The 25,666-nt window shown below is 42.6% G+C and overlaps 1 protein-coding gene across 2 annotated transcripts in view; it reads right to left on the bottom strand.

Moving 5' to 3' along the window:
* Positions 1–3,444: 3,444 nt before the first annotated feature.
* Positions 3,445–25,666, bottom strand: part of LOC135570932 (zinc finger protein 883-like) — a 31,161-nt gene continuing 8,939 nt past the window's right edge. The window contains exons 1-2 of one of the 2 annotated variants that reach the window (XM_065016750.1): positions 12,891–13,262; positions 3,445–5,540 (exon numbers count right to left, since the gene is read on the bottom strand). In XM_065016750.1, coding sequence (XP_064872822.1) covers positions 3,934–5,540; positions 12,891–12,996 — 1,713 coding nt within the window. In that variant the 5' untranslated portion in view covers positions 12,997–13,262 and the 3' untranslated portion in view covers positions 3,445–3,933. Of the gene's footprint in view, positions 5,541–6,503; positions 6,515–12,890; positions 13,263–25,666 lie in introns of those variants that run through there. The other variant, XM_065016749.1, reaches the window with a different exon arrangement.

The raw sequence follows: 25,666 nt of genomic DNA on the forward strand, positions 1-25,666 counted from the left end.
CGCATTTGTTCAACTGGTCGGATTACCAGAATATAGTTCATTTCCCCCCCACCTTCTGATGTTCCCAGAATCTCTATGTTAACCAAGGGGTTTTCTAATGTCACATCAGTAGGGTAGAGAGGAAAAAGGGGGGAAGAGGTATTTATGACTGTCATAAACCTACCCCCCCAGGCCAACATCATGACACCTACATATCAATTCATACACACAAACTACCTAGGTCAAATAGGGGAGAGGTGTTGCTTGATCTGTTTTTTGAAACCAGGTTTGCTGTTTATTTGAGCAACATGAGATGGAAGGAAGTTCCATGCAATAAGGGCCCTATATAATACTGTACGCTTTCTTGAATTTGTTCTGGGTTTGGGGACTGTGAAAAGACCCCCGGTGGCATGTCTGGTGGGATAAGTGTGTGTGTCAGAGCTGTGTGTAATTTGACTTGAAAGAACTTTGATGATATCTGTACATTACAGGAACACCTGTGATGACAAAAGTACAATGATTCATGTTTTGCTTTAGCTTTGAGATGAAGAATCAGTGGTAGACACCTGGCAAGTGCATGAAAAGGTCAACTGTACAAAGTCAGATGTCTGTGTGTTGAAACTATATTTTAGGTAACAGATGGATAAAGGGAACTAAGAGTTCCTGTTGATACTATGTTCCAGTCTTACTTCCAGTCTGACATGATAGCAATAAGGGGAAGAGTCATTGGGGAAACTAACTGCCAATAACGCAATAAGCTGAACTCCGCCTAGCAGACATCTTTGTATTAGCAACTATTAATTATGAGTTTATATGGTATTAAAGTTAAGGGACATCCCCCTGGGCGGGGTGATCCTCAGTAGGGGATTAATTATGACCTTATATGGTATTAAAGTTAAGGGACATCCCCCTGGGCGGGGTGATCCTCAGTAGGGGATTAATTATGACCTTATATGGTATTAAAGTTAAGGGACATCCCCCTGGGCGGGGTGATCCTCAGTAGGGGATTAATTATGACCTTATATGGTATTAAAGTTAAGGGACATCCCCCTGGGCGGGGTGATCCTCAGTAGGGGATTAATTATGACCTTATATGGTATTAAAGTTAAGGGACATCCCCCTGGGCGGGGTGATCCTCAGTAGGGGATTAATTATGACCTTATATGGTATTAAAGTTAAGGGACATCCCCTGGGGGGTGATCCTCAGTAGGGGATTAATTATGACCTTATATGGTATTAAAGTTAAGGGACATCCCCCTGGGGGGGTGATCCTCAGTAGGGGATTAATTATGACCTTATATGGTATTAAAGTTAAGGGACATCCCCCTGGGCGGGGTGATCCTCAGTAGGGGATTAATTATGACCTTATATGGTATTAAAGTTAAGGGACATCCCCCTGGGCGGGGTGATCCTCAGTAGGGGATTAATTATGACCTTATATGGTATTAAAGTTAAGGGACATCCCCCTGGGCGGGGTGATCCTCAGTAGGGGATAAAAAGGGAAAACACCATCTTTTGAGTGTCTTGCAAATTGCTGTAAGTGTAAACTCCGGGTTACACTCCTTATTAAACAAACTAACCTCTGATCAAAGAAGTTTTCCTGTGGTCTCTTCTGTGCACATAGGGCAGAATTCCCTTAGACTATGCAAACTATTTGGGATTTTCAACACATTCATGTTTCTTATAAGAAAATAAGTGATGCAGTCAGCCTCTCCTCAACTCTTAGCCAAGAGAGACTGACAGCACAGTATTTACATCAGCCCTCTGATTACAATGAAGAGCAAGACATGCTGCTCTGTTCTGGACCAGCTGCAGCTTAACTAGGTCTTTCCTTGCAGCACTGGACCAAATGACTGGACAATAATCAAGATTAGACAAAACTAGAGCCTGCAGGACTTGCTTTTTGGAGTGTGGTGTCAAAAAAGAAGAGCATCTCTTTATTACAGACAGAAATCTCCCCATCTTTACAATCATTGAATCTATATGTTTTGACCATGACAGTTTACAATCAAATCAAATCAAATCAAATCAAATTTATTTATATAGCCCTTCGTACATCAGCTGATATCTCAAAGTGCTGTACAGAAACCCAGCCTAAAACCCCAAACAGCAAACAATGCAGGTGTAAAAGCACGGTGGCTAGGAAAAACTCCCTAGAAAGGCCAAAACCTAGGAAGAAACCTAGAGAGGAACCAGGCTATGTGGGGTGGCCAGTCCTCTTCTGGCTGTGCCGGGTAGAGATTATAACAGAACATGACCAAGATGTTCAAATGTTCATAAATGACCAGCATGGTCGAATAATAATAAGGCAGAACAGTTGAAACTGGAGCAGCAGCACAGTCAGGTGGACTGGGGACAGCAAGGAGTCATCATGTCAGGTAGTCCTGGGGCACGGTCCTAGGGCTCAGGTCCTCCGAGAGAGAGAAAGAAAGAGAGAATTAGAGAGAGCATATGTGGGGTGGCCAGTCCTCTTCTGGCTGTGCCGGGTGGAGATTATAACAGAACGTGGCCAAGATGTTCAAATGTTCATAAATGACCAGCATGGTTGAATAATAGTAAGGCAGAACAGTTGAAACTGGAGCAGCAGCATGGCCAGGTGGACTGGGGACAGCAAGGAGTCATCATGTCAGGTAGTACAATCTAAGGTAATGCCAAGTAATTTAGTCTCCTCAACTTGTTCAACAGCCACACCATTCATTACAAGAAGGTCTAGAAATTTAAGGAATGATTTGTACCAAATACAATGCTCTTAGATTTAGAGATGTTCAGGACCAGTTTATTACTGGCCACGCATTCCAAAATAGACTGCAACTCTTTGTTAAGGGTTTCAGTGACCTCATTAGCTGTGGTTGTTGATGGGCATATGGTTGAATCATCAGCAAACATGGACACACAGGCTGTGTTTAATGCTAGTGGCAGGTCATTGGTAAAAAAAAGCAAACTGTGCAGCTCCCACAATCTTCTTATTATCTATTGTTCTCAACCAATCATCAGTCATTTGTGTCAGTGCAGTACATGTTGAGTGCCCTTCTCTATAAGCATGTTGAAAGTCTGTTGTTCATTTGTTTACAGAGAAATAGCATTGTATTTGGTCAAACACAATTTCTTCCAACAGTTTGCTAAGAGCTGGCAGCAAGCTTATAGGTCTGCTGTTAGAACCAGTAAAGGCCGCTTTACCACTCTTGGGTAGCGAAATTAATTTGGCTTCCCTCCAGGCCTGAGGACAAAGAATTTCCTCTGGGCTCAGATTAAAAATATGACAGATATGAGTGGCTATAGAGTCAGCTACCGTCCCATCTGTTGTCAATCCCAGGAGGTTTGTCATTATTGATCGATAACAATTCTCCCACAATAACTTTACAAAATTCAAACTTGCAACTGCTTTTCTTTCATTATTTGTTTTTTTATGCATGAATATAAGCTCACTGTTTTCTTCCCATCATTCTTTATATCATTGATCTTGGCTTCAAAATAAAGTTTCTTCTTCTTTTTGTTGAGTTTGGTCACATCATTTCTCAATTTGCATAAAACAGCCAGATGTGCAGCCAGACTTATTAGCCACTCCTTTTGCCCCAACTCTTTCAAACATACAGTTTTTAAATTCCTCATCAATCCATGGAGCCTTAACAGTTCTAACAGTCAGTTTCTTAACAGGTACATATTTATCAATAATTGGAAGAAGCAATTTCATCTGGTAAAAACAGGTAAACACATTGTCAGTCAACAATATAAGACAACGGGAGCACTGTGTATGTTCTCTGATGAATGTTAAGTCAATGTGATGTGAAATATCAATATACACGCTAAGAGAATTAATTTCTCTGTCTTGTGTAGATTCTCTAATGACATTTAAGTGTAATATGTTGGAGTAATATGATTAATATGTTTTCCCACAGTCTGAGCTTTTGTAAGCCTTCTCCTCTGTGTGCAGACTCATGTGTTCTTTCATGCTTCCTAAATGGGCAAAAGCTTTGCACCCTGTGAGGAGTGGTTAGGCTTCTCCCCTGTGTGTATTCTCTCATGTTTCTTCAGATCACCTGACCGGCTGAAACACTTTCCACACTGGGAGCAGTGGTAAGAATTCTCCCCTGTGTGAATTTTCTGGTGAGCTTTCAGGTGTCCTTTCAGTTTAAAACTCTTTCCACACTGTGAGCAGTGGTAAGGCCTCTCCCCTGTGTGTGTTCTCTCATGTTGTTTCAGATCCCATAATAAGTTACAACCCTTTCCACATTGGGAACAGTGGTAAAGCTTCTCCCCTGTGTGTAATCTCTCATGTTTTTTCAGATCCCCTGACCAGTTGAAACACTTTCCACACTGGGAGCAGTGGTAAGGCTTCTCCCCTGTGTGTATTCTCTCATGTTGTTTCATGGCCCCTAAATTGTTAAAACACTTGCCACACTGGAAGCACTGGAAAGGCTTCTCCCCTGTGTGTATTCTCTCGTGAGCTTTCATGTGTCCTTTCTGGTTAAAACTCTTTCCACACTGTGAGCAGTGGTAAGGCTTCTCCCCTGTGTGTATTCTCTCGTGAGCTTTCATGTGTCCTTTCTGGTTAAAACTCTTTCCACACTGCGAGCAGTGGTAAGGCCTCTCCCCTGTGTGTGTTCTCTCATGTTGTTTCAGCTCCCATAAGAGGTTAAAACTCTTTCCACACTGGAAGCAGTGGTAAGGCTTCTCCCCTGTGTGTATTCTCTCATGAGCTTTCATGTGTCCTTTCTGGTTAAAACGCTTTCCACACTGCGAACAGTGGTAAGGCTTCTCCCCTGTGTGTGTTCTCTCATGTCGTTTCAGAGGCCCTAACAGGTTAAAACTCTTTCCACATTGGGAACAGTGGTAAAGCTTCTCCCCTGTGTGTAATCTCTCATGTTTTTTCAGATCCCCTGACCAGTCGAAACACTTTCCACACTGGGAGCAGTGGTAAGGCTTCTCCCCTGTGTGTATTCTCTCATGTTGTTTCATGGCCCCTAAATTGTTAAAACACTTGCCACACTGGAAGCACTGGAAAGGCTTCTCCCCTGTGTGTATTATCTCATGAACTTTCAGGTTCCTTAACCAGCTAAAACTCTTTCCACACTGGGAGCAGTGGTAAGGCTTCTCCCCTGTGTGTATTCTCTCATGTTGTTTCATGGCCCCTAAATTGTTAAAACACTTGCCACACTGGAAGCACAGGAAAGGCTTCTCCCCTGTGTGTATTATCTCATGAACTTTCAGGTTACTTAACCAGCTAAAACTCTTTCCACACTGGGAGCAGTGGTAAGGCTTCTCCCCTGTGTGTATTCTCTCATGAGCTTTCATGTGTACTTTCTGGTTAAAACGCTTTCCACACTGCGAGCAGTGGTAAGGCTTCTCCCCTGTGTGTGTTCTCTCATGTCGTTTCAGAGACCCTAACAGGTTAAAACTCTTTCCACACTGGAAGCAGTGGTAAGGCTTCTCCCCTGTGTGTATTCTCTCATGTTGTTTCAGCTCCCATAAGAGGTTACAACCCTTTCCACAGTGGGAACAGTGGTGTCGTCTTGCTGGTTTGGACGTCCCTGGCTCTGGTTCCTCTGAGCCTGGTCTGTCTCCTGCCAAAGAGGAAAGTGTTTTTTTAAATAGAGACCTGAATGAAACCTCCACATGATGAAACAACCTTGCTACGAGGGTAAATCCTAATCAGATCCCTCAATAACCCGAGGCCAGATTTAACAATCTTGGTGTGATTTTAAAACAAATATTGTAGAGTTTCCTGGCAATTACTGATGTTTACAAGACGTATTTATTCATCCTGTTTTACAAGTCAGAACACAAAAAAACTAGACAGTTCTAGAACACTCAAGACACAGACGTCACTGGATTCCAATCGAGCAGGTGGTTCTAAATATATAACTTTCATAGCTGTATGATACAGAATGCGACCTACAGTTGTGGCCAAAAGTTTTGAGAATGACACAAATATTACATTTCCAATACGTTTGCTGCTTCTGTGTCTTTGGACATTTTTGTCAGATGTTACTATGTAATGCTGAAGTATAATTACAAGCATTTCATAAGTGTCAAAGGCTTTTATTGACAATGACATGGAAGTTGATGCAAAGAATCAATATTTGCAATGTTGACCCCTCTTTTTCAAGACCTCTGCAATCCACCCTGGTATGCTGTCAATTAACTTCTAGGCCTCATCCTGACTAATGGCAGCCCATTCTTGCATAATCAATGCTTGGAGTTTGTCAGAATTTGTGGGGTTTTGTTTGTCCACCTGCCTCTTGAGGATTGACCACAAGTTCTCAATGGGATTAAGGTCTGGGGAGATTCCTGGCCATTGACCCAAAATATTGATGTTTTGTTCCCTGAGCCACTTAGTTATCACTTTTGCCTTATGGCAAGGTGCTCCATCATGCTGGAGAAGGCATTGTTCATCACCAAACTGTTCCTGGATGGTTGGGAGAAATTGCTCTCGGAGGATGTGTTGGTACCATTCTTTATTCATGGCTGTGTTCTTAGGCAACATTGTGAGTGAGCCCACTCCCTTGGTTGAGAAGCAACCCCACACATGAATGGTCTCAGGATGCTTTACTGTTGGCATGACACAGGACTGATGGTAGCACTCACCTTGTCTTCTCCGGACAAGCTTTTACCGGATGCCCCAAACAATCCGAAAGGGGATCATCAGAGAAAATGACGTTACCCCAGTCCTCAGCAGTCCAATCTCTGTACCTTTTGCAGAATATCAGTCTCCCTGATATTTTTCCTGCAGAGAAGTGGCTTATTTGCTGCCCTTCTTGACACCAGGACAGTACATATCTTCCTTAAACATAAAATAACTAAAGATGTAATTTTGTGTGGAAGTCCAAAACTTGTTTTTACATCACAGATACAAAGCACATCAGTAACATCTCCCCGTTGTTGAAAGGGTTCGACACATTGCTGTTTAAATGGACCAATTTCTTATTTAGACATTCACAGATTTTCAACATTTTGATTATCGCTGATGTCATATTTTGGGTAAAGTAAAAAAACAAAGGTGAAATATTTGGAAAGATGTTCCTAAAACTGATAGTAGCTACAATAAACAAAAACATAAACATGTAAAGTGTTGGATGTTTCATGAGCTGAAAAAAAAGATAGCAGAATTTAGTGAACACTTATTCTTTGCCAAGATAATCCATCCACCAATCAAGAAGCTGATTGAACAGCTTGATTATTACACAGGTGCACCTTGTGCTGGGGATAATAAAAGGCCACTCTAAAATGTGCCGTTTTGTTACACAACACAATGCCGCAGAATGTCTCAAGTTTTGAGGGAGCAATTGGCAATGACTGCAGGAATATCCACTGGAGCTGTTACCAGAGAATTGAATCTCTTCCAGAAGCCTCCTTCAATGTCGTTTTAGAGAATTTGGCAGTACATCCAACTGCCTCACAACCACAGACCATCCTAGGATAAATGGTATATTCTAGAATTCATCCATGACACATAACGACGCCAGCCCAGGACCTAGAATTCATCCATGATGTCATAATGACATATAACGACGCCCAGGACCTAGGATATATGGTATATTCTAGAATTCATCCATGATGTCATAATGACATATAACTACGCCCAGGACCTAGGATATATGGTATATTCTAGAATTCATCCATGATGTCATAATGACACATAACGACGCCCAGGACCTCCACATCGTCTGAGACCACCAGGGTTGTATTTCTCTTTGTAATGAAGCCCTTTTGTGGGGAAAAACTCATTCTGATTGGCTGGGCCACGCAATGGGTGGGCGTATTCCCTCCAGGGCCCACCAATGGCTGCGCCCCTGCCCAGTCATGTAAAGTCCATAGATTAGGGCCTAATTTATTTATTTACTTACAATGACTGACTTATATGAACTGTAAATCCTTGAAATTGTTGTTTATATTTTGGTTCAGTATACACACACAGACACACACAGAGACACACAGAGACACACAGAGACACACAGACACACACAGACCCACAGACACACACAGAGACACACAGACACACAGACCCACAGAGAGACACACACACATATGAATATGAATATTTTCTAGTAAGATTGTTTGTCCGTTGCGTTATGCTACTTAGTGTCAGTTGATGACAATTCTCCCGGATCCGGGATGGGTAGATCCAAGAGGTTCAACCGTTCCACAGGTGCGTGTTCATTAATTGTTTATGGTTCAAGGAACAAGCAGGGAAACAGTGTTTAAACCCTTTGCAATGAAGATCTGTGACGTTATTTAGATTTTTTTAACGAATAATCTTTGAAAGACAGGATCCTGAAAAAGATCTGTACATTTTTTTTGCTGAGTTTATTTTGTATGTTTTATGTTGAAAAGTGTTTTTTATTCTCAGACATAAACAAACAACTCCAGGTGAAAGACAAAGGCCATCGCTGTAATAAAATAACAAATTAACTGGCAAAGCAGCAGAGCGAGGCCCGCATCCAGCAACGTCACAAGTCACGTTTTGCAGCTGTTTCAGTACAGCAATACAGGGAGAGAGAGGGGGAGAGCAGCTGTTTCAGTACAGCACTACAGGGAGAGAGGGGGGGAGCAGCTGTTTCAGTACAGCACTACAGGGAGAGAGAGGGGGAGCAGCTGTTTCAGTACAGCACTACAGGGAGAGAGAGGGGGAGAGCAGCTGTTTCAGTACAGCACTACAGGGAGAGAGAGGGGAGCAGCTGTTTCAGTACAGCACTACAGGGAGAGAGAGGGGGAGAGCAGCTGTTTCAGTACAGCACTACAGGGAGAGAGGGGGGAGCAGCTGTTTCAGTACAGCACTACAGGGAGAGAGAGGGGGAGAGCAGCTGTTTCAGTACAGCACTACAGGGAGAGAGAGGGAGAGAGCAGCTGTTTCAGTGCAGCACCACAGGGAGAGAGAGGGAGAGCAGCTGTTTCAGTACAGCACTACAGGGAGAGAGAGGGAGAGCAGCTGTTTCAGTACAGCACTACAGGGAGAGAGAGGGGGAGAGCAGCTGTTTCAGTACAGCACTACAGGGAGAGAGAGGGGGAGAGCAGCTGTTTCAGTACAGCACTACAGGGAGAGAGAGGGGGAGAGCAGCTGTTTCAGTGCAGCACTACAGGGAGAGAGAGGGAGAGAGCAGCTGTTTCAGTGCAGCACCACAGGGAGAGAGAGGGAGAGCAGCTGTTTCAGTACTGCACTACAGGGAGAGAGAGCAGCTGTTTCAGTACAGCACTACAGGGAGAGAGAGAGGGAGAGCAGCTGTTTCAGTACAGCAATACAGGGAGAGAGAGGGGGAGAGCAGCTGTTTCAGTACAGCACTACAGGGAGAGAGGGAGAGCAGCTGTTTCAGTACAGCACTACAGGGAGAGAGAGGGGGAGAGCAGCTGTTTCAGTACAGCACTACAGGGAGAGAGAGGGAGAGCAGCTGTTTCAGTACAGCACTACAGGGAGAGAGGGGGAGAGCAGCTGTTTCAGTACAGCACTACAGGGAGAGAGGGGGAGAGCAGCTGTTTCAGTGCAGCACTACAGGGAGAGAGAGCAGCTGTTTCAGTACAGCACTACAGGGAGAGAGAGAGGGAGAGCAGCTGTTTCAGTACAGCAATACAGGGAGAGAGAGGGGGAGAGCAGCTGTTTCAGTACAGCACTACAGGGAGAGAGAGGGAGAGCAGCTGTTTCAGTACAGCACTACAGGGGGAGAGAGAGGGGGAGAGCAGCTGTTTCAGTACAGCACTACAGGGAGAGAGAGGGAGAGCAGCTGTTTCAGTACAGCACTACAGGGAGAGAGGGGGAGAGCAGCTGTTTCAGTACAGCACTACAGGGAGAGAGAGGGAGAGCAGCTGTTTCAGTACAGCAATACAGGGAGAGAGCAGCTGTTTCAGTACAGCACTACAGGGAGAGAGAGGGAGAGCAGCTGTTTCAGTACAGCAATACAGGGAGAGAGCAGCTGTTTCAGTACAGCACTACAGGGAGAGAGAGGGAGAGCAGCTGTTTCAGTACAGCACTACAGGGAGAGAGAGGGAGAGCAGCTGTTTCAGTACAGCACTACAGGGAGAGAGAGGGAGAGCAGCTGTTTCAGTACAGCACTACAGGGAGAGAGAGGGGGAGCAGCTGTTTCAGTACAGCACTACAGGGAGAGAGCAGCTGTTTCAATACAGCACTACAGGAAAAATCCACTGGACTAGTTTCAATGTATGGAATCACTTAGGAGTTCCTGGATGTTGGGTAAACTTCCCCTTTAAAGCATCAGACTCCATAGTAATTAAGACTCTAATGTGTCATCATTAGGTGCTACAGTCCTCCTTTCAGACTCCATAATGTTTCATCATTAGGTGCTACAGTCCTCCTTTAAGACTCCATAATGTTTCATCATTAGGTGCTACAGTCCTTTAAGACTCCATAATGTTTCATCATTAGATGCTACAGTCCTCCTTTAAGACTCCATAATGTTTCATCATTAGGTGCTACAGTCCTCCTTTAAGACTCCATAATGTTTCATCATTAGGTGCTACAGTCCTCCTTTAAGACTCCATAATGTTTCATCATTAGGTGCTACAGTCCTCCTTTAAGACTCCATAATGTTTCATCATTAGCTGTTACAGTCCTCCGTTAAGACTCCATAATGTTTAGAATGTGTCTGGAAGCGCTACTCTATCTATTCTACTCTCATCCTTTCGGTTATAATCATATTTAATAATAATAATAATAATATTGTTATAATAGGTAATAACTAACTTCAATAACTAGGGTTAATACCTGCCTGGCGCACCAACAAAATCTTCATATTTACCCCCCTCTAACAATACTGCTACAGAATTAGCATAGTAGGCCATGTACCTTAAGGTAATCAGAAATATTTAGGACTAACTTATTCCTTGCCACCCATTCTGAAACTAACTGCAGCTCTATGTTAAGTGTTGCAGTCATTTCAGTCGCTGTAGTAGCTGACATGTACAGTGTTGAGTCATCCGCATACATAGACTCACTGGCTTTACTCAAATGTCATTGGCATGTTGTTGGTAAAGATTGAAAAAAAGAAGGTGCCAAACAGCTGCCCTGGGGAATTCCTGATTCTACCTGGATTTTGTTGTACAGGCTTCCATTAAAGAACACTGTGTTCTGTTAGACAGGTAGCTCTGGTGCGGCAGGTAGCCTAGTGCTTAGAGCGGTAGGCCAGTAACCGAGAGATTGCTGGATCATATCCCTGAGCTGACAAGGTAAAACTCTGTCCTTCTGTCCCTGAACAAGGCAGTCCTAGGCCGTCATTGATAATAAGAATTTGTTCTTAACGGACTTGCCTAGTTAAATAAAGATTTGCTTTAAAAAAAAAAAAAAAACTCTTTATCCACAATATAGCAGGGGGTGTAAAGCCATACGTTTTTGTCAGCAGCAGACTATGATCGATAATGTCAAAAGCCGCACTGAAGTCAAACAAAACAGCCCCAACAATATTTGTATCATCAATTTCTCTCAGCCAATCAGTCATTTGTAAGTGCTGTGCTTATTGAATGTCCTTCCCTATAAGCTGAAAGTCTATATTTGTTTACTGTAAAATAGCATCGTATCTTGACAAACTATTTTTTTCCAAAATTGTAAGTGTTGGTAACAGGCTGATTGGTCAGCTATTTAAGCCAGTAAAGGGAGCTTTACTATTCTTGGGTAGTGGAATGACTTTAGCTTCCCTCCAGGCCTGAGGGCACACACTTTCTAGTAGGCTTAAATTAAAGACAAGGCAAATAGGAATGGCAATATTGGCTGCTATTATCCTCAATTTTCCATCCACGTTGTCAGACACCAGTGACTTGTCATTGTTGATTTTTTTGCCCAAAATTTCATTGAAGATGCTCCAAAGATTTTTACAATCCTTCTTCATGTCATTTATTTTTGTTTCATAGTTACTCTTTATATTCAGTTTAGTCAAATGATTTCTCAATTTGCAATAGGTTTGCCAATCAGTTATTCAGCCAGACCTATATGCCATCTCTTTTGCCTCCCTCTTCATCATACCATTTTGTAATTCCTCATCAATCCACGTGGATTTAACAGTTTTTACAGTCATTTTCTTAATGGGTGCTGCTTATTAGTAACTGGGATAAGCAGTTTCAAATGTGTCAAGGGCAGCGTCTGGTTGCTCCTCATTACACACCACGGACCAACAAATATTATTTACATCAACAACATAGGAATCACTACAAAAAAATTGTATGACCTCTTATACACAATATTTAGGCCCAGCCTTTGGAACGGTGGTTTTCCTAGACATGGCTACTATATTGTGATCCCTACATCTGATGGATCTGGATGCTGCTTTAAAACCCATTTCTGCAGCATTAGTAAAGATATGATCAAACCATGTTGATGATTTCATTCCTCTACTGTTTGTCACTACCCTGGTAGGTTGATTGATAACCTGAACAAGGTTGCAGGCACTGGTTACAGTTCAAAGCTTTCTCTTGAGTGGGCAGCCTGATCACAGCTTTCCTCCAGTATTAGTTAATTAATTAACAGTGTCTTGAGTTTAGTTTGCCTGTTCTACAGTCTTGTAAAGATAGGCGGGTTGACTGGGACAGACAATGTAACATCCATAATGTTTTATGGAAATGTTTTTGTAAAACAAGCACCTTATATCAGATCATCTTGAAACTTTCCCTCTAAATCTAACTTTCATCAAGGTTTTATATGGTCTATTGGTTTCTCTCTAAATCTAACTTTCATCAAGGTTTTATATGGTCTATTGGTTTCTCTTTTCATTGGCAGAATCCTTTTTCAGTGTTATGATATTCATAACATCCATATCCACCAGTCTATATTCATGTCAACTAACAGAACTCTGCTGGTTGTCCTGGTAACAGACACCAGTCCACCTTCCTGTCAACTAACAGAACTCTGCTGGTTGTCCTGGTAATCAGATACCATTGGGCAGATCTATTGTATTTGTTCAAACTAAACTACTTACTTTGATGTGTCAAATCTGATCCTTTCTTCTCTTCTCCTCCTCTCACAGTTCCACTCAGCCCCGTTGTTTTCCTGCAGTCCACCAGCAGCACAGACAACCTCTTCATACCCAGCAGTAAGGTGCTACCGGGAGAGGCACGCCACGGGGACTCCGGGAGGGAGGAAGGGCTAGCGTTGTCCTGGTAACCATAAACAGGGGACACAGACACATATCATTATGGATGCTGATGTCACTGTTGTCATAAAGTGCCTTACAGAAATCCAGCCCCTGATAGAGCAAGCTGTATGCTAGACCAGACCAAGCTGGTCTATCGACGTCACCGCACAAAGAGGCAAAAACAGACTTACCCCCATCGCGACGTCCTCCCTCAAGGCTAACTTTCTAGCCCCTGCTATCTGCTTGCTTGCTAACCCGGTCTGCTAATTACTAAACTGCCGGGCCCTGGTCTGCTAACTTGCCTGCCCGGTCTGGTAACTGCTAGCCCTTGCTAACTGCTTGCTTGCTAACCAGGTCTGCTAACTGCTAGCTTGTCTGCCCGGTCTGCTAACTGCTAGCCCTTGCTAACTGCTTGCTTGCTAACCAGGTCTGTTAACTGCTAGCTTGTCTGCCCGGTCTGCTAACTGCTAGCCCTTGCTAACTGCTTGCTTGCTAACCAGGTCTGTTAACTGCTAGCTTGTCTGCCCGGTCTGCTAACTGCTAGCCCTTGCTAACTGCTTGCTTGCTAAGCAGGTCTGCTAACTGCTAGCTTGCCTGCCCGGCCTGCTAACTGCTAGCCCTTGCTAACTGCTAGCTTGCCCTGGTCTACTAGCTGCTAGCTTTTTTAGCTCCGGCCTACCAACTGTTAGCTTGTTAGCCTACTAACTGTCTGAATCGCCGTGTCCCCAGCCAGCTCAACCACTCACTGGACCCATATGTTCACTAGGCTACGCATGCCTCTCTCTAATATCAATATGCCTTGTCCATTACTGTCCTGGTTAGTGATTACTGTCTTATTTCACTGTAGAGCCTCTAGCCCTGCTCAATATGCCTTAACCAACCATGTTGTTCCACCTCCTACATATGCGATGACATCACCTGGTTTTAACATCTCTAGAGACTGTATCTCTCTCTTCATTACTCAATGCCAAGGTTTACCTCCAATGTACTCACATCCTACCTTACCTTTGTCTGTACACTATGCCTTGAATCTATGCTATCGTGCCCAGAAACCTGCTCCTTTTACTCTCTGTTCTGAACGTGCTAGACGGCCAGTTCGTATAGTCTTTAGCCGTACCCTTATCCTACTTCTCCTCTGTTCCTCTGGTGATGTGGAGGTTAATGCAGGTCCTGCAGTGCCTAGCTCCACTCCCACTCCCCAGGCCCTCTCATTTGTTGACTTCTGTAAACGTAAAAGCCTTGGTTTCATGCATGTTAACATTAGAAGCCGACTCCCTAAGTTTGTTTTACTCGCTGCTTTAGCACACTCTGCCAACCCAGATGTCTTAGCCGTGTCTGAATCCTGGCTTAGGAAAACCACCAAAAACCCTGAAATCTCCATTGCTAACTATAACGTTTTCCGCCAAGATAGAACTGCCAAAGGGGGCGGTGTTGCAATCTACTGCAAAGATAGAAAGTAATACAGAACTCTGCAGGCTAAGTCTGTACCCAAACGATTTGAGCTTCTACTTCTCAAAATGCATCCAGAAACAACACATAGACCTTCCTCTGCCCCCAGCTGTGCCCTCGGTACTACACTGCTCAAAAAGATAAAGGGAACACTTAAACAACACAAAGACCTCCCTCTGCCCCCAGCTGTGCCCTCGGTACTACACTGCTCAAAAAGATAAAGGGAACACTTAAACAACACAAAGACCTTCCTCTGCCCCCAGCTGTGCCCCCGGTACTACACTGCTCAAAAAGATAAAGGGAACACTTAAACAACACATAGACCTCCCTCTGCCCCCAGCTGTGCCCCCGGTACTACACTGCTCAAAAAGATAAAGGGAACACTTAAACAACACATAGACCTCCCTCTGCCCCCAGCTGTGCCCTCGGTACTACACTGCTAAAAAAAATAAAGGGAACACTTAAACAACACAATGTAACTCCAAGTCAATCACACTTCTGTGAAATCAAACTGTCCACTTAGGAAGCACCACTGATTGACAATAAATTTCACATGCTGTTGTGCAAATGGAATAGACAACAGGTGGAAATTATAGGCATTTAGCAAGACACCCCCAATAAAGGAGTGGTTCTGCAGGTGGTAACCAGACCTGAATCCAATTGAGCACATCATGTCTCGCTCCACGTTGCACCACAGAGTTGACAGATGCTTTAGTCCAGGTCTGGGAGGAGATCCTTCAGGAGACCATCCGCCACCTCATCAGGAGCTTGCCCAGGCGTTGTAGGGAGGTCATACAGGCACGTGGAGGCCACACACACTACTGAGCCTCATTTTGACTTGTTTTAAGGACATTACATCAAAGTTGGATCAGCCTGTAGTGTGGTTTTCCAATTTAATTTTGAGTGTGACTCCAAATCCAGACCTCCGTGGGTTGATACATTTGATTTCCATTGATACATTTTGTGTGATTTTGTTGTCAGCACATTCAACTATGCAAAGAAAAAAGTATTTAAGGTCTAGGATGTGTTATTTTAGTGTTCCCTTTATTTTTTGAGCAGTGTATATGTGAACTGATCGCTCCCCATCTATCTTCTGAGCTCGTGCTACTAGGTGACCTAAACTGGGACATGCTTAACACCTCAGCCATCCTACAAGCTAAGCTTGATGCCCCCAATCTCACACACATTATCAATGAACCTACCAGGTACAACCCCAAATCAGTAAACACCGGCACCCTCATAGATGTCATCCTAACTAATTCGACCTCCAAATACAACTCTGCTGTTTTCAATCAAGATCTCAGCGATCACTGCCTCATTGCCTGCATCCGTAATGGGTCTGCGACCAAACGACCTCCACTCATCACTGTCAAACGCTCCCTGAAACACTTCTGCGAGCAGGCCTTTCTAATAGACCTGGCCGGGGTATTCTGGAATGACATGGACCTCATCTCGTCAGTAGATAATGCCTGGCTATTCTTTAAAAGTGCCTTCCTCACCATCTTAGCATGCCCCTCTCAAAAAATGTTGAACTAGGAATAGATATAGTCCTTGGTTCACACCAGACCTGTCTGCCCTTGACCAGCACAAAAACATCCTGTGGCGGTCTGCATTAGCATCGAATAGCCCCCGTGATATGCAACTTTTCAGGGAAGTTAGGAACCAATATACACAGGTAGCTAAGCTTTTTCAAACAGAAATTTGAATCCTGTAGTACAAAAGTTCTGGGACACTGTATAGTCCATGGAGAATAAGAACACCTCCTCCCAGCTGCTCACTGCATTTCTGTACGGCTGGCCATGCTTTCCACCTGGCTACCCCTCCCCCTCGGCAACTGCCCGGCACCCTCCACAATGCCCCCATCGATGCTCAACAAACTGGATGCAGTCTATCACAGTGCCATCCGTTTTGTCACCAAAGCCCCATACACTACCCACCATTGCGACCTGTACACTCTCGTTGGCTGGCCCTCGCTTCATACTCGTCGCCAAATCCACTGGCTACAGGTTATCTACAAGTCTCTGCTAGGTAAAGCCCCGTCTTATCTCAGCTCACTGGTCACCATAGCACCCACTCGTAGCACACGCTCCAGCAGGTATATCTCACTAGTCATCCCCAAAGCCAATTCCTCCTTTGGTTGTCTTTCCTTCCAGTTCTCTGCTGCCAATGACTGGAACGAATTGCAAAAATGTCTGAAGCTGGAGACTCACATCTCCCTCACTAGCTTTAAGAACCAGCTGTCAGAGCAGTTTACAGATCACTGGACCTGCACTTAGCCTGTAAACAGCCCATCCGTAAACAGCCCATCTATCTACCTACCTCATCCCCATACTGGTATTTATTTATTTTGCTTCTTTGCACCCCAGTATCTCTACCTGCACATTCATCTTCTGCCGATCTACCATTCCAGTGTTTAATTGCTATATTGTAATTACTTTGTCACCATGGCCTATTTATTTCCTTAACTTACCTCATTTGCACTCACTGTATATAGACTTTTGTTTTATTTTGTTCTACTGAATTATTGACTGTATGTTTTGTTTATTCCATGTGTAACTCTGTGTTGATGTATGTCACACTGCTATGCTTTATCTTGGCCAGGTTGCAGTTTCAAATGAGAACTTGTTCTCAACTAGCCCACCTGGTTAAATAAAGGTGTTCTCAACTGGCCTACCTGGTTAAATAAAGGTGTTCTCAACTGGCCTACCTGGTTAAATAAAGGTGTTCTCAACTAGCCTACCTGGTTAAATAAAGGTGTTCTCAACTAGCCCACCTGGTTAAATAAAGGTGTTCTCAACTGGCCTACCTGGTTAAATAAAGGTGTTCTCAACTGGCCTACCTGGTTAAATAAAGGTGTTCTCAACTAGCCTACCTGGTTAAATAAAGGTGTTCTCAACTGGCCTACCTGGTTAAATAAAGGTGTTCTCAACTAGTCTACCTGGTTAAATAAAGGTGTTCTCAACTGGCCTACCTGGTTAAATAAAGGTGTTCTCAACTAGTCTACCTGGTTAAATAAAGGTGTTCTCAACTGGCCTACCTGGTTAAATAAAGGTGTTCTCAACTGGCCTACCTGGTTAAATAAAGGTGTTCTCAACTGGCCTACCTGGTTAAATAAAGGTGTTCTCAACTGGCCTACCTGGTTAAATAAAGGTGTTCTCAACTAGCCTACCTGGTTAAATAAAGGTGTTCTCAACTAGCCTACCTGGTTAAATAAAGGTGTTCTCAACTAGTCTACCTGGTTAAATAAAGGTGTTCTCAACTAGCCTACCTGGTTAAATAAAGGTGTTCTCAACTAGTCTACCTGGTTAAATAAAGGTGTTCTCAACTAGTCTACCTGGTTAAATAAAGGTGTTCTCAACTGGCCTACCTGGTTAAATAAAGGTGTTCTCAACTAGCCTACCTGGTTAAATAAAGGTGTTCTCAACTAGCCCACCTGGTTAAATAAAGGTGTTCTCAACTGGCCTACCTGGTTAAATAAAGGTGTTCTCAACTGGCCTACCTGGTTAAATAAAGGTGTTCTCAACTAGCCTACCTGGTTAAATAAAGGTGTTCTCAACTGGCCTACCTGGTTAAATAAAGGTGTTCTCAACTAGTCTACCTGGTTAAATAAAGGTGTTCTCAACTGGCCTACCTGGTTAAATAAAGGTGTTCTCAACTAGTCTACCTGGTTAAATAAAGGTGTTCTCAACTGGCCTACCTGGTTAAATAAAGGTGTTCTCAACTGGCCTACCTGGTTAAATAAAGGTGTTCTCAACTGGCCTACCTGGTTAAATAAAGGTGTTCTCAAACCTGGTTAAATAAAGGTGTTCTCAACTAGCCTACCTGGTTAAATAAAGGTGTTCTCAACTAGCCTACCTGGTTAAATAAAGGTGTTCTCAACTAGTCTACCTGGTTAAATAAAGGTGTTCTCAAAACCTGGTTAAATAAAGGTGTTCTCAACTAGTCTACCTGGTTAAATAAAGGTGTTCTCAACTAGTCTACCTGGTTAAATAAAGGTGTTCTCAACTAGCCTACCTGGTTAAATAAAGGTGTTCTCAACTAGTCTACCTGGTTAAATAAAGGTGTTCTCAACTAGTCTACCTGGTTAAATAAAGGTGTTCTCAACTAGTCTACCTGGTTAAATAAAGGTGTTCTCAACTAGCCTACCTGGTTAAATAAAGGTGTTCTCAACTAGTCTACCTGGTTAAATAAAGGTGTTCTCAACTAGCCTACCTGGTTAAATAAAGGTGTTCTCAACTAGCCTACCTGGTTAAATAAAGGTGTTCTCAACTAGTCTACCTGGTTAAATAAAGGTGTTCTCAACTAGTCTACCTGGTTAAATAAAGGTGTTCTCAACTAGCCTACCTGGTTAAATAAAGGTGTTCTCAACTAGTCTACCTGGTTAAATAAAGGTGTTCTCAACTAGTCTACCTGGTTAAATAAAGGTGTTCTCAACTAGTCTACCTGGTTAAATAAAGGTGTTCTCAACTAGTCTACCTGGTTAAATAAAGGTGTTCTCAACTAGTCTACCTGGTTAAATAAAGGTGAAATAAAAATAAATACATTTTAAAAAGCTGTACCAAACGGCTAGCGTTGTCCTGGTAACCATAAAGAGGGGACACAGACACATATCATTATGGATGCTGATGTCACTGTTGACATAAAGTGCTTTACAGAAACCCAGCCCAGACCACAATAGAGCAAGCTGTATGCTAGACCAGACCAAGCTGTATGCTAGATCAGACCAAGCTGTATGCTAGACCAGACCAAGCTGTATGCTAGATCAGACCAAGCTGTACCATCTGGTGTTCTGATCTGGAGAGACTCTCCTCTGCCTCGTCAGCATCAGGATGTTGTTGAGGCTTCCCAGAGGATCCACGATAGTCATGTCTCTCCTGTGTGAACAAGAACATCAAACAGGTGGTAAACTTATGACCATCTACTGCAATCACAGAGTCTTACAAGAGGCATGAATATGTATAAGAAAAGTGCCTATAATGGCAACTTTCCTCATGATTTCCTAAAATATTGTTTGTGTTGCAAATGTAAAAAGGGTCTTTCCACAAAAAGGGTGTCTTTTGCATCCCTTTGACAATTTAAGTAGAAATTATGCACCAATGTTGAATTCTGAAAAGCCTGTTAGATGAAGTGCACTTCAATGTGGACTACATGGATATTTAAATAAATCTAATAGAAAAGTCACAAAAATATATGTACAAATGACCGATAGCACCGTTAACAATGTATTGAGTACTGAACAACATATTAAATTGTAGAACTTCATTAGAATGCCCCTTTCAAACCCCACATTAGATCAAGAAATGCATATTTTGTGCCCGTTTTTAAGTCAGTGCTCACTGGTCTCGAATCTTCAGCCTCAGGCTATTTAGGTGAGTGTTGCTGTTGCCACATGAAGCAGTGCCCACTTTGTTTAAGGACAGATAGGAGGTGGACAGACAGGACTCTACCTTTGTAGAGCACATGCCCCTTTGCCCTTCCAGTCTCTGAAGTGCCCTTTTGGGTGGTGGTATAATCTGTATTCATTTTTGGTCATCAGTTATTCTACCTGACATGATGACTCCTTACTGTCCCCAGTCCACCTGACCGTGCTGCTTTTCCAGTTTCAACTGTTCTGCCTTATTATTATTTCGACCATGCTGGTCATTTATGAACATTTGAACATCTTGGCCATGTTCTGTTATAATCTCCACCCGGCACAGCCAGAAGAGGACTGGCCACCCCACATAGCCTGGTTCCTCTCTAGGTTTCTTCCTAGGTTTTGGCCTTTCTAGGGAGTTTTTCCTAGCCACTGTGCTTCTACACCTGCATTGCTTGCTGTTTGGGGGTTTTAGGCTGGGTTTCTGTACAGCACTTTGAGATATCAGCTGATGTACGAAGGGCTATATAAATACATTTGATTTGATTTGATTTTTGATTTGTTCCTTTACCCATTGCTCTCTGCGCCTGACTCCGCACCCACTACTCCTAGAAGTCGTAACACTTGTCACCTAAAACCCTCACACAGTTTTACAGATGCACCTGTCGGGCTGTATTACAATACAGGCCATAGAAAGTCGGTTGTTTCAGTTTAATCCACCAGAAAAGACAGAACAAATAATACTACAAAAATTCTGGTTAAACTCAAATATACTAATTGATAAAAAAAAAATAAAAGTAAAACTGAATACATAATAATACATAAATCTTTGTAAATTATATCATAAATAGGACTGGTGGAGTTGTTACACATGCAGCTAACAAAAATATATGGAAATGTCTACACTACCCAAAATTACAACCAATTAATTGCAGCATTACCACAAAAAATGGTGGCAAGGGGAAAAAGTAAGAAACTTGTCTGTCAGTCCTGCATTAAAGACAAAAATTGGTTAAAGAAAATTATGAATGACGCAAGATTCAAAACTTGGAACTTTTCAATTTGAATTATTATACAAAATTCTTGCAACCAATACAATGTTATATATATGGGGGATACGATGAACCTCTCTGCAGATTTAGCTGCGAAGAGACAGAATCATTAGATCATTTGTTTTAGTACTGTAATTATGTAGCTTGTTTTTGGTCGCATGTCAAGGAATGGCAACATTTACCTGGAGCTAACTCTGCAGACAGCACTACTGGGGGATTTGAAAAGTCATAGACAATTGATCAATAATATAATAATACTTTTAGCAAACATGTTTATTTTTAATTTACTATCCGCAGCAACTATGAGAATATAAAGGTCAAGAACTTTTGTGAAACATCACAGTTAAAAATATATGGCAAATAGAAATCAAACGGGGTGGTCTTCAGAGATAGATGGGAGAGGTTTAGGGTAACTGAAGGATAGGACTGGATGGTCTTCAGAGATAGATGGGAGAGGTTTAGGGTAACTGAACGATAGGACTGGATGGTCTTCAGAGATAGATGGGAGAGGTTTAGGGTAACTGAAGGATAGGACTGGGTGGTCTTCAGAGATAGATGGGAGAGGTTTAGGGTAACTGTAGGATAGGACTGGATGGTCTTCAGAGATAGATGGGAGAGGTTTAGGGTAACTGTAGGATAGGACTGGATGGTATTCAGAGATAGATGGGAGAGGTTTAGGGTAACTGAAGGATAGGATTAAAAACAAACTAAATATAACTATTGTATAATACACTGTGTCTGTAAAATGTACATAGTATGTATGAGCTGGACGTAGAAGCCAAATAGTTGTTGTGCATTAGTTTCCTCCAATCAGGGAAGGGGTGGTAGGGTTACTGGAAAACAAAGGAACATATATGGAAAGTATTCAGGTTTTTAGAAAGTATTACAAATGTATATATATTTAAACAGAAATAACTTATTTAGTATTCAGACCCTTTGCTATGAGAATCGAAATTGAGCTCAGGTGCATCTTGTTTCCATTAATCATCCTTGAGATGAGGTGGAAGGAATTGTCCGTAGAGCTCCGACACAGATCTGGGGAAGGGAGACAAAAAATAAATAATTCTGCCGCATTGAAGTTCCCAAAGAACACAGTGGCCTCCATCGTTCTTAAAAGGAGAGGTTTGGAACCACCAAGGCTCTTCCTAGAGCGGGCCGCCTGGCCAAACTGAGCAATCAGGGGAGAAGGGCCTTGGTCTGGGAGATTACCTCTCTGAAGTTCCCAAAGAACACAGCGGCCTCCATCGTTCTTAAAAGGAAAAGTTTGGAACCACCAAGGCTCTTCCTAGAGCTGGCCGCCTGGCCAAACTGAGCAATCAGGGGAGAAGGGCCTTGGTCTGGGAGATTACCTCTCTGAAGTTCCCAAAGAACACAGCGGCCTCCATCGTTCTTAAAAGGAAAAGTTTGGAACCACCAAGGCTCTTCCTAGAGCTGGCCGCCTGGCCAAACTGAGCAATCAGGGGAGAAAGGCCTTGGTCTGGGAGGTTACCGAGAACCTGATGGTCACTCTGACAGAGATCTAGTGTTCCTCTGTGGAGATGGGAGACACCAACGCTCACGTAAATAGCCCATATGCCACTGGGTGAGAGAAGTTTTCATTGTATTTGGGCAGCATTATATGAAGTGTTATGTGTTGTTCGTGATGAGCCTTGGTCAATTTAGCTCGGAGTATGGCACCCTATTCTATCTGTCACCTAATCCTGCCTAATAGGCAGGCCAATCCTGGAGGAAAGTATTGGCTGTAAGAAGTAAGAACATAACATCTGGTTATTTTTAAATGACTTCTTATGACATTGCTTGCCAGACTGAACATTGTAATTCATATTTTTCCAATTTGCGTTACCCACTCCAGTCAGCAGATGGCGATATGAAATTTTCAGGTGATGCTTCTTGCGTATTATCTAGTGGACGGGCGGGATACTTCTTCAACAGCGACAAAAGGTTCCTGGTTTATCCACGCGGTGCTTTGCTAGCAAACCTAAAAATTGAAGCTCTTTAGACCTAATCTTGTGTATATTACTCTTAGTGTTTTGAACATAATTCTGTTTACCTATCTACTGGTTCATTTAAACGTAATTGTCTTGTTAAATTAGCAAATGTGTTACATTGATGCTGCAGTAGGCTAATCTCCCGGAGCATAAACTCACTAATCTCGACGGAGAAAGAAACTGGTGAAAGGAGGCAAAGAAGCTTGAAGAATGAAAGAAGAGGATGATATTACAGTGAAACAAGAGGATGATATTACAGTGAAACAAGAGGATGATATTACAGTGAAACAAGAGGATGGTATTACAGTGAAAGAGGAATATGGGAACGAAGTTGTCAAAGTGGAAAAAGCGATAGGAGCTTTCAGAATCAAAAAGGAGGAAGAACCCTTTGAAGTAAAAGAGGAGGATTTCTCAATAAAAGAAGACGAGACCGAACATCCGATTACCACCAGTGAGTACTGTTTTATAAACAGGGGCACTATGCAGTTGTTGAAATAATGTATTAAAAAAAAGGCATTATACTGAAGTTCTGCACTTTAGTATGTTGTTCAGTACTGTAGGAATTGTTTAAGGGGCAATCTGCCATTGGTACATACATTTTGGAACTTCAAAATTGGATTTTATTGAATTTTACATGTGGTCTATATTAAAGTGCACTTAATCTATTATTACAGGCTTTTAAAATATAATATACAGCGCATAATGTATACTTAAAATGTCGAAGGGACGCAAAAGGCATCCATTTTGTGGAACGGCCCTTTAACATTTGCATCACAGTGGTGGGGGGATAAGTACGCAATTGTCATCCTTGAGTAAAAGTAAAGATCCCTCAATAGAAAATGACTCAAGTAAAAGTGAATCACCCAGTAAAATACTACTTGAGTAAAAGTCTAAAATGTACTTAAAATATAAATCATTTCAAATTCCTTATATTAAGCAGACCAGATGGTGCCATTTTCTTGTTTTTATTTTTAATTTTTATTTACGGATAGCCAGGAAACACTCCAACCCTCTGACAATCTACAATTGAAATGTTTGTTTGTTGAGTCCGACAGATCGGAGGCAGTAATGATTTACCAGGATGTTCTCTTGATTAGTGTGTTCTCGTTCACACAGGAGAGAGACATGACTATCGTGGATCCTCTGGGGAGCCTCAACAACCTCATGAAGCTGAAGAGGCAGAGAAGAGTCTCTCCACATCAGAACACCAGATGGTACAGCTTGATCTGGTCTAGCATACAGCTTGGTCTGGTCTAGCATACAGCTTGGTCTGGTCTAGCATACAGCTTGGTCTGGTCTAGCATACAGCTTGGTCTGGTCTAGCATACAGCTTGGTCTGGTCTAGCATACAGCTTGGTCTGGCCTAGCATACAGTCTATTTGGTCTGGTCTCAACAGCATACAGCTTTGGTCTGGTCTAGCATACAGCTTGGTCTGGTCTAGCATACAGCTTGGTCTGATTCTAGCATACAGCTTGGTCTGGTCTAGCATACAGCTTGGTCTGGCCTAGCATACAGCTTGGTCTGGCCTAGCATACAGCTTGGTCTACCAGCATACAGCTTGGTCTGGTCTAGCATACAGCTTGGTCTGGTCTAGCATGAACAGCTTGCTCTGTGGTCTGGGCTGGGTTTCAGTAAAGCACTTTATGTCAACAGTGACATCAGCATCCATAATGATATGTGTCTGTGTCCCCTCTTTATGGTTACCAGGACAACGTAGCCGTTCTGTCCTCCCGGAGTCCCAGTGTTGCCTCTCCCGGGATGAAGAGGTTGTCTGTGCTGCTGGTGGACTGCAGGAAAGCAAGGGGGCTGAGTGGAACTGTGAGAGGAGGAGGAGAGAAGAACGGATCAGATTTAACACATACAAAGTAAGTGCTGTTTAGTTTGAACAAATACAATAGATCTGCCCACTGGTATCTGTTACCAGGACAACCAGCAGAGTTCTGTTAGTTGATATGAAGATGGACTGGTATCTGTTACCAGGACAACCAGCAGAGTTCTGTTAGTTGATATGAAGATGGACTGGTATCTTTTACCAGTAGGGCTGTCCCCGACTAATAAAAATCTTGTTTGACTTAGTCACCTGTTCTTTTGACCAATCGATTGGTACACATTTTAAACGTGTATTTCTATATATACAGTACTGTTGAAAAGTTTGGGGTCACAAATGTCCTTGTTTGTGAAAGAAAAGCACATTTGTTCTCAAATCTGAAATAGTTAAAAACATGGCTACTAAGAGTGGAAAAGCTAAATCCAAAGTCCAAGTATAAACATGTTGATGATATTTTGGCAGAAATGGAGAGTGACACAGAAGGAATGGATGAGGACTCTGTGAGTGATCTGAGTTTGGATTCCAGCGCGGATGAAATGTTTTTGGAAGAAGAAGATCCACATCAGTAAGTAAAACATGTGTTTGCTTCTCATGCTAATGCAGTTGTTTAAATGGTTGCATATTCATTTGAGATTTTTTGAAATTGATTTATATACAGTGGGGAGAACAAGTATTGGATACACTGCTGATTTTGCAGGTTTTCCTACTTACAAAGCATGTAGAGGTCTGTAATTTTTATCGTAGGTACACTTCAACTGTGAGAGACGGAATCTAAAACAAAAATCCAGAAAATCACATTGTATGATTTTTAATGAATTTATTTGCATTTTATTGCATGATATTAGTATTTGATCACCAACCAAAAAAGATGAGAGGCCTGTAATTACAGGCTATGACAGACACTACACACTACAACTATGACAGACACTACACACTACAACTATGA

Source organism: Oncorhynchus nerka, unplaced genomic scaffold (genome assembly GCF_034236695.1).
Source record: "Oncorhynchus nerka isolate Pitt River unplaced genomic scaffold, Oner_Uvic_2.0 unplaced_scaffold_889, whole genome shotgun sequence".
NCBI classification, from domain to species: Eukaryota; Metazoa; Chordata; class Actinopteri; order Salmoniformes; family Salmonidae; genus Oncorhynchus; species Oncorhynchus nerka.